Raw genomic sequence first — 12537 nt, 5'->3', positions numbered from 1 at the left:
CAGCGGTCAAGGATGAGTTGATCAGCGAGGTGAGGTAGGGGAGAAGGTCACCGGAGATGGTCTGGAGAAGAGAGGAGGGGATGGGGTCAAGCGGGCAGGTTGTTGGGCGGCCTGCAGTCATTAGTCGCAAGATTTTATCTGGAGAGAGAGGGGAGAAAGAAGTCAAAGCATAGGGTAGGGCAGTGTGAGCAGGACCAGCAGTGTCATTAGACTTAACAAACGAGGATCGGATGTCGTCAACCTTCTTTTCAAAGTGGTTGACGAAGTCATCCACAGAGGGGGGGGGGGGGGGGGGGGGGGGGGGGGGGGGGGGGGGGATTCAGCAGTGAGGAGAATGTGGCAAAGAGCTTCCTAGGGTTAGAGGCAGATGCTTGGAATTTAGAGTGGTAGAAAGTGGCCTTAGCAGCAGAAACAGATGAAGAAAATGTAGAGAGGAGGGAGTGAAAAGATGCCAGGTCGGCAGGGAGTTTAGTTTTCTTCCATTTCCGCTCAGCTGCCCGGAGCTCTGTTCTGTGAGCTCGCAATGAGTCATCAAGCCACGGAGCTGGAGGGGAGGACCGAGCCGGCCTGGAGGATAGGGGACACAGGGAGTCAAAGGATGCAGAAAGGGAGGAGAGGAGGGTTGAGGAGGCAGAATCAGGAGATTGGAGGGAGAAGGATTGAGCAGAGGGAAGTGATGATAGGATGGAAGAGGAGAGAGTAGTGGGAGAGAGAGAGCGAAGGTTGCGGCGGCGCGTTACCATCTGTGTAGGGGCAGAGTGAGTAGTGTTGGAGGAGAGCGAGAGAGAAAAGGATACAAAGTAGTGGTCGGAGACATGGAGGGGAGTTGCAGTGAGATTAGTAGAAGAGCAACATCTAGTAAAGATGAAGTCAAGCGTATTGCCTGCCTTGTGAGTAGGGGGGGACGGTGAGAGGGTGAGGTCAAAAGAGGAGAGGAGTGGAAAGAAGGAGGCAGAGAGAAATGAGTCAAATGTAGACGTAGGGAGGTTGAAATCCCCCAAAACTGTGAAGGGTGAGCCATCCTCAGGAAAGGAACTTATCAAGGCGTCAAGCTCATTGATGAACTCTCCAAGGGAACCTGGAGGGCGATAGATGACAAGGATATTAAGCTTAAATGGGCTAGTGACTGTGACAGCGTGGAATTCAAATGAGGAGATAGACAGATGGGTTAGGGGAAAAATTGAGAATGACCACTTGGGAGAGATGAGGATTCCTGTGCCACCACCCCTCTGACCAGATGCTCTCGGGGTATGCGAGAACACATGGTCAGACGAGGAGAGAGCAGTAGGAGTAGCAGTGTTTTCAGTGGTAATCCATGTTTCCGTCAGCGCCAGGAAGTCGAGGGACTGGAGGGTAGCATAGGCTGGGATGAAGTCAGCCTTGTTGGCGGCAGAACGGCAGTTCCAGAGGCTGCCTGAGCCCTGGAACTCCAGGTGTGTGGTGCGTGCAGGGACCACCAGGTTAGAGAGGCAGCAGCCACGCGGTGTGAGGCGTTTGTGTAGCCTGTGCGGAGAGGAGAGAACAGGGATAGGCAGAGGCATAGTTGACAGGCTGTAGCAGATGGCTACAATAATGCAGAGGAGATCGGAATGAAATGAACTAAACATCTGGGAAAGGAGAGAGCAGGGCCTCCCTCACCAAAAAAATATAACTCTCCCAACTTCCACCTCAGAAACTATAATTGTTTCACTGAACCACCCGAATAAAACTCTCCCAACTTCCACTTTAGAAATTAGAATTGTTGTAAACTACAGCGGTTCAATGTTTCAATGAATAGACTCAACTTACTTTATTCAGCTAGCTAACTATGACGCCATAGCTAACTAGCATGCTAGCATCCAATAACACGCAGTTTAGCACCAATACTTGGTTACAACAAACTACCAATAGTGTGTGAACACACTAAACAGATAATTCGTGTCCATGTCTAGTTCTTTCATAACGCAGCAATGATTAAACGTTGGCTAGCTAGCACAAAGATATTGTATTTAGCTACTACAGTACAGCCAGCTGGTAGTGTTGGCTAGCTAGCAATGGCTGCTGTGTTGACTTTGTTTGAAAAATGGCGTCGCTGCGAACGAATGTAGCTGGCTAAAAGGATATTGTTTTTAGTTGCTACCGTTGCTAATAGCTACTCGCCAGCTAATCCAGGAGGTGAGTTAGCTAGCTAGCTTCGTGCTACACCCGGCACCGCCGAATACAAAAGTAACCTACAATAACTACATACAACAACTACCCACAACAGCCCACGATGCCTACCTATACTACCTAATAATATACAGCCCACGATGCCTACCTATAATACCTAACTACAATCTAAATACATAGTTTAAGCCTTACTCGACAAAGCCCAAGCTATGTATAAAGCCAAACTTACCCGACGCCAGCTGTCTGGGTGGCAGACTGCAATCAGTAGCTGTAATTAAGTACAGCAGCTACCAACCACCTAACGTTAATGCCTCGGATAATGAGGTTAGAAAAACAGCTGAATGGTAGGCAGCTAGCTGGCTCAATCACAGGTACTCTTAAGCGTGAAATAACATTGGAAACAACTAACCACAGTTGCTAAAAGTTACCAGTAGCTACCCGCTAGCTAGCTAGCTAGCTTTGTTGGTCCAAGTAGTGGGTAAGCTGGCCTCGTGCTTTGCCGGGGTCCGCCGAATACAATACTTACCTACAATAATTACCTACAATAACCTACAATAACCTACAATAACTACCTGAGTAAACTACCTATAATACCTAACTACAATACCTACCTACAATCTAAATACATGGTTTAAGCTTTACTCAACACCATATAAGAAGCCAAGCTTACCTCCTGCTAGAGAAAACACAACCTCTCCCGACAACCGCGATACGAAGTCAAAAAATATATATATATCGTTTTATCCTTTTATAAAATACTATACGTACTATAAATGTTATTTAATATTACAATCCCTATCATTGCTAGTATCAGGTGCTCCAATATTTGACTCCTCTATTACAACTTTTAGAATAGCCATGGAGTAGTCTTTGTGTCTCTGAACATTTGGTTGTCAATATATAATTTATCCACCACTAGTGCAACACGTTTCCCTTTTAATCTGTTTTCCTTGAAGATTGGATACAGAACTTTGCGCCTTTCTACAATCTCCCTCGGGAACTGATCATTCATGCCTATTTTCGTGCCAGCAAGTCTTTTTCCTAGGCTTTTCACCATAGCTTTATCCTTAAAAAAAGCAAATTTGGCAACGATTGGACGCTCATATTTCTGTCCTCTTTTTCCAAAACGATGTACACGTTCGAGTTGGATTTTATCGACAGCCTCGAGTGGGATTTGTAGCGCTGTATGCAGGAAGTCCTTCATAATATTCTCTGTTATTTCTCCCTCCTTTTCCTGAATACCCGTAAGTACTAGATTTTCCCTCATCGATCTAGTTTGGATGTCTAGTAAGGCTTCTCTCAGAAGATTGTTCTCCTTTTTTAGTTCCCTAACGTCCGTTTCCATTTTAGAGACTGTCACTTTTATTTCTTTGGTTTCTTTCTCCATTACCAAAGCTTTTTCGTCACTCATTTGAAGACTCGCTTTCAACTCTTTTACGTCTTTACTGACCAATTCTAGTATGCGTATGCCCAATTTGTCATTTATCGACTTCAACAGGTCGCTTTCCACACTTACCATACCCAGTGGTGAAAAGCATATATCATCTGTATCAGTCAATGAGTCGCGTTTCCTTTTGGGGATCGGCTCTCCACGCTTGTCTTCAGTCATGTTTGGGTGTTGCTTGTTGTTGTAATATTTGTCGATATATTTCTCTAGCCTTATGATCTTATTTCTGTTATTATCCAGATTGAAATATATGAAATGCTAATATTTAGTCTAACTTACTGATTTTGAATATTATGTTTTTATCTTGAGGTGTTTTGTACCGATTTCTATTCAATACGCCATCTTGTCTACGCTTGCCCCGCGTTAATAGGTTAATAGTTTCATTTTTAATACATTTGCTAAAAATTATAAAAACCTGTTTTCGCATTGTCATTATGGGGTATTGTGTGTAGATTGATGAGGAAAATGTTGTATTTAATCCATTTTAGAATAAGGCTGTAATGTAACTAAATGTGGAAAAAGTCAAGGGGTCTGAATACTTGTCGAATGCACTGTATATACATTTTTCCAAAACGTTCCATCCCCCAAAAATGTGGAAAAAGCTAAGGCTTTGATTTCTGGTCAGATGGGAAAGGGGTCTTTATAAAATATCTACCAGGAAAAAGTCGTAAAAGGTATTATAAATACATCAATACACAATAATGTTGAAGACCCTTGCCAACTAATATCAACAATTTATTTTTAGTATTGAAGAAATATCTCTGCCTTCTGTAAGAAACATTGCCTTGTGCCTTGAAATTCCGTTTCCAAAAACCCACATATTTACATTTAAGTCATTTAGCAGACGCTCTTATCCAGAGCGACTTTAAGATATTTACTCATTTCTCTCCCTCAAGGAGGGAGGATAATGAAAGTTCACAGAAGTAACAAGTAAAGGTAGACCTATCAATTAGTTAATGTTTTTACTGATATGAATTTTGTTTATGAATTAAGTTATTAAATCTCGAAATTCTGTTACCAAATTGGTAACGGAATATCAGCAAAATCTGTAACGGAATCTCTGCAATTGAACAGCATAATACAGTAAAGAAAAGTATAATATGGTTCAGTAGTGTACAGTAGAGAAGTTCAGTATAGTCAGCACAATAGAATAGAGTACAGTAAAGAAAAGTAGAGTACAGTACTGTAAAGTTCAGTACGGTACACAGTAGAGCATACTAGTCGAGTACAATATAATGTACTGTACTAGGCTATACTTTACTGTACTGAACTATACTCTACTGTACTGAACTATACTCTACTTTACTGTACTGAACTCTACTCTACTGTTCTGTGCTGTAATGTACTCTACTCTACTGTACTCTACTGAGATCTATGCTGTATTTTGATGTCCAAACTTGTGAAACATAGACGTATATTATTGGTTCAGATTTGGTCCGGTCCAGACCAACCAAATGTGGTCTTATTTGGGGGCACCTCAAGCTCATTAAAATAGCCAGTGTGTAGAATAATACCCAGATATGCAAAGGAGGATATTGCATATTTATACCTTTTTGTGTACCTATTTAGGATACATCACCATGAAGAGAATTACATTTTTATATCCATAATTATGCATTTCTGTGTAGTACAGATCAGGGACCCATGATGAAATGCAGTTACCGGGTGTAAATCCAGTTACTGTAGTACATTAAAAAGTCAATTTGCCATGTCATAGCTGACACCCCATTCTTTCTGCAGACATCGTTGAATCTTAATTTGGAGCAGATATTTACGTTTTTGGAAAACGTGAACACAAAAAACAGAGGAAGATTTTACTGAAATTCTGTTACCAAATTTGCATCTGCACAGTTCTTCCAGTAAATGTGTTTTTATAAAAATGTCAGTTTAAATTGTTAAAAGTAGTCCTTGTGCATAGATGTATGGTTTGTTAAACTTTGAAATCAATGGTTTTTGTTTGGCGTACATTTTAAGTGAATAATCTGAGTCTCAGCTCAATTCCATTATCGTGGAATTGCCCAGACTTGTCATTATGATTAATCAGAATTTGTTGGTACAATTTGGGTATACCCAGTTTACAGCCGTACAGCCAGCCCCCCTTGGGTTCTCAGCTGATAGTACTGATCACAGCTGGCTCCCTCGAACTACAATCCCAACGCTCTGTTTAATCCCGACGGTTTGTGTCTAAACGAAAATATGCCTCACTTGCGATACAGTTTTGGTAACCTTTGGAACTTTCATATACAGTGCATTCGGAAAGTATTCAGTTTTTCAAAATGTTATGTTACAGACTTATTCAAAAATTTAATTAAATAAATAAAAATCCTCAGCAATCTACACACAATACCGCATAATGACAAAGCAAAAGCAGGTTTTTAGAAATCTTTGAACATTTATTAAAAATAAAAAACAGATACCTTATTTACATAAGTATTTAGACACTTTGCTATGAGACTCGAAATTGAGTTCAGGTACATCCTGTTTCCATTGATCATCCTTGAGATGTTTCTACAACTTGATTGGAGTCCACCTGTGGTAAATTCAATTGATTTGACATGATTTGGAAAGGCACACAACTGTCTATAAAAGGTCCCACAGTTGACAGTGCGTCACAGCAAAATCCAAGCCATGAGGTCGAAGGAATTGTCCGTAGCGCTCCGAGACAGGATTGTGTCGAGGCACAGATCTGGGGAAAGGGTACCAAAACATTTCTGCAGCATTGAAGGTCCCCAAGAACACAGTGGCCTCCATCATTCTTAAATGGAAGAAGTTTGGAACCACCAAGACTTTCCTAATGCTGGCCGCCCGGCCAAACTGCGCGATCGGGGGAGAAGGGCCTTGGTCAGGGAGGTGACCAAGAACCCGATGGTCACTCTGACAGAGCTCTAGCGTTCCTCTGTGGAGATGGGAGAACCTTCCAGAAGGACAACCATCTCTGCAGCACTCTACCAATCAGGCCTTTATGGTAGTGGCCAGACGGAAGCCACTCCTCAGTAAAAGGCACATGACAGCCCGCTTGGAGTTTGCCAAAAGGCACCTAAAGACTCTCAGACCATGAGAAACAAGATTCTCTGGTCTGATGAAACCAAGATTGAACTCTTTGGCCTGAATGCCAAGCATCACGTCTGGAGGAAACCTGACACCATCCCTACGGTGAAGCATGGTGGTGGCAGCATCATGCTGTGGGGATGTTTTTCAGCAGCAGGGACTGGGAGACAAGTCAGGATCGGGGCAAAGTAAAGCGAGATCCTTGATGAAATCCTGCTCCAGAGCACTCAGGACCTCAGACTGGGGCGACGGTTCACCTTCCAACAGGACAACGACCCTAAGCACACAGTCAAGACAACGCAGGAGTGGCTTCGGGAAAAGTCTCTGAATGTCCTTGAGTTGCCCAGCCAGAGCCCGGACTTGAACCCGATCTAACATCTCTGGAGAAACCTAAAAATAGCTGTGCAGCAACGCTCCCCATCCAACCTGACAGAGTTTGAGAGGATATGCAGAGGAGAATGGGAGAAACTCCCCAAATACAGGTGTGCCAGGCTTGTAGTGTCATACCCAAGAAGACTCGAGGCTGTAGTCACTGCCAAAGGTACTTCAACAAAGTACTGAGTAAAGGGTTTGAATGCTTATGTAAATGTGATATTTCAGTTAAAAAATATATATAAATTAGCAAACATTTCTAAAAACCTGTTTTTGCTTTGTCATTATGGGGTATTGTGTGTAGATTGATGAGGAAAAAAAGCAATGTAATACATTTTTGAATAAGGCTGTAACATAACAAAATGTGGAAAAAGTAAAGGGGTCTGAATACTTTCCGAAGGCGCACTGTAAGCGAGAAAGAATCTTTCAAATACAAAAGATACAATTACTGTGCGCAGTCTAGCAAAGATGCACCCTAAACTGCATACAATAATGTATAAAAATGATTTCTCGCTTATACTAAAGTTACATTCCAAGTGTTTTCAAAACTGTTTCGCGTGCGAGGCGTATTTGTGTTTAGACTGAGCATTTTGGGAGCGTCGGCAAAATCCCCTCAGGCTACAGACAGCTTTGTGAATAGATGGTATAATGTTTAATAACATTTACAGTCTATTTGAATGGGCTAGGTATCCCATAATAAAAATTGATTGACGGTTTCTTGCCTGGTTTTCCCAATCCACAGTCTAAATGAGAGGATTACGACACCTCTCCCTAGCCTCAGTGGCTATGGTTTGGGGCAGGGTTCCCTGCAGACTAAACAGCAGAGGGGGACGACCCCCTGCTCCTTTGGGAGCAAGGATTCTGACCAACTCTGAGGACATCTTCCAGCATAACATGTGGTATGTGTTTGCACATCTATTATTTTTATTTAATGCAACTTTCAATGTGAAGTCTGAAGTTGATAATATACTGTGTCAAAGGGCACAGCAGTGTATTTTGGGTCAAGCATACAGTACATTCATGTTGAAATGATTGTGTTTTAGGGACCATGTGAAATGGTCTGAGGAAGAGAAAGAAAAAGCCAGACAAAAGGCAGACGATAATTCTAGCTTACGCATTCCATTAGAAGAGCAAGGTAGCCCTTTTCTAAACGTTCCTAGCAAATTATGTTCTTAATTTTGATTATATGAAAACTAATATTTCTGTTGTTTTTGTTCTTCATCCCCCACTCAGGCAAATATGACGTAGACGCCTGTAAATACTGGGACAGCTTTTATGAGATGCACCAGGACAAGTTCTTTAAAGATCGCAAGTGGCTGTTCTTGGAGTTCCCAGAGCTTCTTCCTTTGGGGCCAGAGAGCAGTGCTACTGAGGAGAGACAGTGTGGGCTGCGGGCCACATGCCCAGAGCCTGGTGTGTCTGGCAGGGACACAGAGATGGGGAAGCAGCGGCAGCATGCACCCAGTCACCAGCACATAGATCCACTGACTAGTGATTGCCAGCAGTCCTGTAATCAAGATGGGAGAGACACTGCAGAGGCTGCAAGGCAGACCAGCTCTTTCCCAGGCGAACATGCAACTTTCAGGATCTTAGAGGTATTTTCATTTTGCTTTTATTCCTTACCCCCCACACTGTTCACATATTATGTAGTTAGAATGCTTGTGTGTAGTTAGAACTTTGGTGTTGATTTCACTGGCTCAGTAGTTGAGTCAAATGTCTATTTTGACAGAATGTTATTTTTGTCATAGGTTGGATGTGGGGCTGGTAACAGTGTGTATCCTATTGTCAGTTCTATTAAGTAAGTACAACATCATTACATATGTTTTATCCAGTCTAATTATCTTTTATATTGTTATACACTCGGATCAGAAAAACTGATTGATGCATGACATCACAAACTGAGCCTGTGGTGTTCAATGGTTGATAAAAATAGAAATAAACCTAATTCTAGAATAACATTGTCTCTCTTGAAGGCAAATGTTTTGATATTTACTTTGTTATGCAGACAACCTCTGCCAAAGAATGATGTCATCTTGCATAGAACATTTTGTCCAGAGGACATGGCAAGGCTAGGAGAGGAAAGTAAGGAGGAGGAAGTGTTTAACCTTGATCTGCATGTATAATCCTATGAATGACTCTTCAATGAAATGGAAAGTATGTTATCTTATAGCCAATGTATTAGTCCCTCAGTCTCCCTGCTGGGTGTGTGATTAAGAGCTTTTTTGTTCAGTAAATATTTACTGATTGCTACTGTAGATCTTATACAGTTAAGTCAATGAATGCCAATCTACCTGTCATTATACACTTAAATCTTATATCCCTACTCTACACCCCTTGACTTTTTCCACATTTTGTTGTGTTACAGCCTGAATTGAAAATGGATTAAATTGAGATTTTGTGTCACTGGCCTACACACAGTACACCATAATGTCAAGGTGGAATTATATTTTTAGACATTTTTACAAATTAATTAAAAATTAAAAGCTGAAATGTCTTGAGTCAATAAGTATTCAACCCCTTTGTTATGGAAAGCCTAAATAAGTTCAGGAGTAAACATGTGCTTAAGTCGCATAATAAGTTGCATGGACTCACTCTGTGCAATAATAGTGATTAACATGATTTTTGAGTGACTACCTCATCCCTGTTCCCCACACATACAATTATCTGTAAGGTCCCTCAGTCGAGCAGTGAATTTCAAACACAGATTCAACTACAAAGATCAGGCTGTTTAGCACTGATCAACAACCAACTTGACAGAGCTTGAAGAATTTTAACAAGAATAATGTGAAAATATTGTACAATCCAGGTGTGCAAAGCTCATAGAGACTCACAGCTGTAATCGCTGCCAAAGGTGATTCTAACACTAAGGGGTGTGAATACTTATGTAAATGAGATATTTCTGTATTTCATTTTCAATAAATGTGCTAACATTTCTAAAAGCTATTTTTCACTGTCATTATGGGGTATTGTGTGTAGATGGGTGAGAAATATATTTAATCAATTTTGATTTCAGGCAGAAACACAACGAAATGTGGAATACAGTGAATTCGGAAAGTATTCAGACCCCTTGACATTTTCCAAATTTTGTTACGTTACAGCCTTATTCTAAAATTGATTTAAACGTTTTTTTCCCCTCATCAATCTACACACAATACCCCATAATGACAAAGCAAAAAAAGGTTTGCAGAAATGTTTGCAAATATACTACAAATAAAAAACGGAAATATCACATTTACATAAGTATTCAGACCCTTTACTCAGTACTTTGTTGAAGCACCTTTGGCAGCGATTACAGCGCTGCGTGCTTAGGGTCGTTGTCCTGTTGGAAGGTAAACCTTTGCCCCAGTCGGAGGTCCTGAGCGCTCTGGAGCAGGTTTTCATCAAAGATCTCTCTGTACTTTGCACCGCTCATCTTTGCCTCGATCCTGACTAGTCTCCCAGTCCCTGCCGCTGAAAAACATCCCCACAGCATGATGCTGCCACCCATGCTTCACCATAAGGATGGTGCCAGGTTACCTCCAGACGTGATGCTTGGCATTCAGGCCAAATATTTCAATCTTGGTTTCATCAGACCAGAGAATCTTGTTTCTCATGGTCTGAGAGTCTTTAGGTGCCTTTTGGCAAACTCCAAGTGGGATGTCATGTGCCTTTTACTGAGGAGTGGCTTCCGTCTGGCCACTCTACGATAAAGGCCTGATTGGTGGAGTGCTGCAGAGATGGTTGTCCTTCTGGAAGGTTCTCCCATCTCCACAGAGGAGCTCTGTCAGAGTGACCATCGGGTTCTTGGTCACCTCCCTGACCAAGGCCCTTCTCCCCCGATTGCTCAGTTTGGCTGGGCGGCCAGCTCTAGGAAGAGTCTTGGTGGTTCTTAACTTCTTCCATTTAAGAATAATGGAGGCCACTGTGTTTTGGGGGACTTTCAATGCTGCATAAATTTTTTGGTACCCTTCCCCAGATCAGTGCCTCGACACAATCATGTCTCGGATTCAATTTTTTATAAATTTGCTAAAAATGATAAAAACCAGTTTTTGCTTTGTCATTATGGCGTATTGTGTGTAGTTTGTTGAGGAAATGCTTTTATTTAATCCATTTTAGAAAGGCTGTAAAGTAACAAAATGAGGAAAAAGTTTCAGAAGGCACTGTAAGTCAAGGGGTATGAATACTCTCTGAAGGCACTATACCTTTTTGTTTTCTCTTGGTGTGTTTGTTGTGAAAATGATATAAAATGAAGCTGACAAGTTCTCTATCTGTGTTGCTGTCTTATAGAGGGACAGGGGCATTCTTATACTGCTGTGACTTTTCTCCTCGTGCTGTCCAGCTGGTCAAGGTAAGCTCTCAAAGATCTAGATACAATTTTCCAAACAAGTGAGATTCTTACAAAAAACATTGGAAACAGATTGAAATCTGGTTGAAATTGCATCATTACAAACGGGTTGAAATCTGGGTGAAATAACGTCATTACAAACAGGTTATTACATCACGGTCAAGCTACTTGTTTGTCTTGTTTTTCACATTATCTTTCTTTTCTACTCAAAATGTCTGCCATCTCACCTTGCTTGATTCGAGGCCTGGTGGACATTTGATGCTCTTGGAATTGACAGTCTTTTATCAAATGGCCATGACCAGCAGTCCTGACATTATTACAATAATGTCAGCAGTCTTGACATTATTGTATAGGGTCCTTGAGATGCAGAGCAATTCTCTTTAATCTGAGACTAGAGCAATCTACTAGGAACAGACTGTGTACCCTCATTAGAGGTTGTTACATTTATCCTTCTCTGTTTTCAGTTGCTTTGCGATTTATGGGTGCAATCCTTTCCAAGCCTATTTAAGAGCTTAATATGATGTTGCTCAATTAATGCTACGTATCTACTCATGAAACTCTAGGAAAACACCTCGTTTTTTTCACATTGCTAAGACTATTGCCCGCTTGAAGTAACTACCTCATAATAGCTAAATTATGTAATTCTGTCAAACTATACTGTAAAGTTCTGGTGTGTTTACGGGTGCCTTCAGTTATATGCACCTTTTAGTGTAAGGTCTTGCCACAACGGCTTATGTTTTTTAGGGGGGAGTGGTTCAGTTTCCAAGAGTATTATTCATCCCCTTTTAACCTGATAATGGTAATGTTCTTTCAGCAACTGTAAGAAAATAAGTGAAAAATAGTTTTTCATTCAAAATTGCTTACATTCAACATGCCTTGTTATCTTTTTGCATAATGCATAATCGATGTATGTTTGTCAAATCAAATTGAACAAAAATTGTCACATGCTTTTTCAACTTGCTTACGGTCCTTTTCCAACAATGCAGAGTTGAAGATAACAAAAATGTAAAGTAGAAATATAAATAACGACACAAGGAATACATAAACAGTGAATAACAAATAACAATAATGTGTAAATATAACCTGGCTATATAAATCAAATAAAATCAAATTTTATTGGTCACATACACATATTTAGCAGATGTTATTGCGGGTGTAGTGAAATGCTTGTGTTCCTAGCTCCAACAGTGCAGTAGTA

General features: G+C 41.1%; 1 protein-coding gene across 2 annotated transcripts in view; it reads left to right on the top strand.

Moving 5' to 3' along the window:
- The window catches only part of LOC311130122 (tRNA N(3)-cytidine methyltransferase METTL2-like), a 46962-nt gene that overhangs the window by 16476 nt on the left and 17949 nt on the right, over nucleotides 1-12537 (top strand). For both annotated transcript variants that reach the window (XM_084162805.1, XM_084162806.1), the window contains exons 2-6: nucleotides 7758-7914; nucleotides 8059-8150; nucleotides 8249-8610; nucleotides 8764-8813; nucleotides 11282-11342. In XM_084162805.1, the coding sequence (XP_084018931.1) occupies nucleotides 7763-7914; nucleotides 8059-8150; nucleotides 8249-8610; nucleotides 8764-8813; nucleotides 11282-11342 (717 nt within the window). In that variant the 5' untranslated portion in view covers nucleotides 7758-7762. The remainder of the gene's footprint in view (nucleotides 1-7757; nucleotides 7915-8058; nucleotides 8151-8248; nucleotides 8611-8763; nucleotides 8814-11281; nucleotides 11343-12537) is intronic.

Source organism: Coregonus lavaretus (genome assembly GCF_964263955.1).
Source record: "Coregonus lavaretus genome assembly, chromosome: 5".
NCBI classification, from domain to species: domain Eukaryota; kingdom Metazoa; phylum Chordata; class Actinopteri; order Salmoniformes; family Salmonidae; genus Coregonus; species Coregonus lavaretus.
This window is presented reverse-complemented; position numbering and strand designations above follow the sequence as displayed.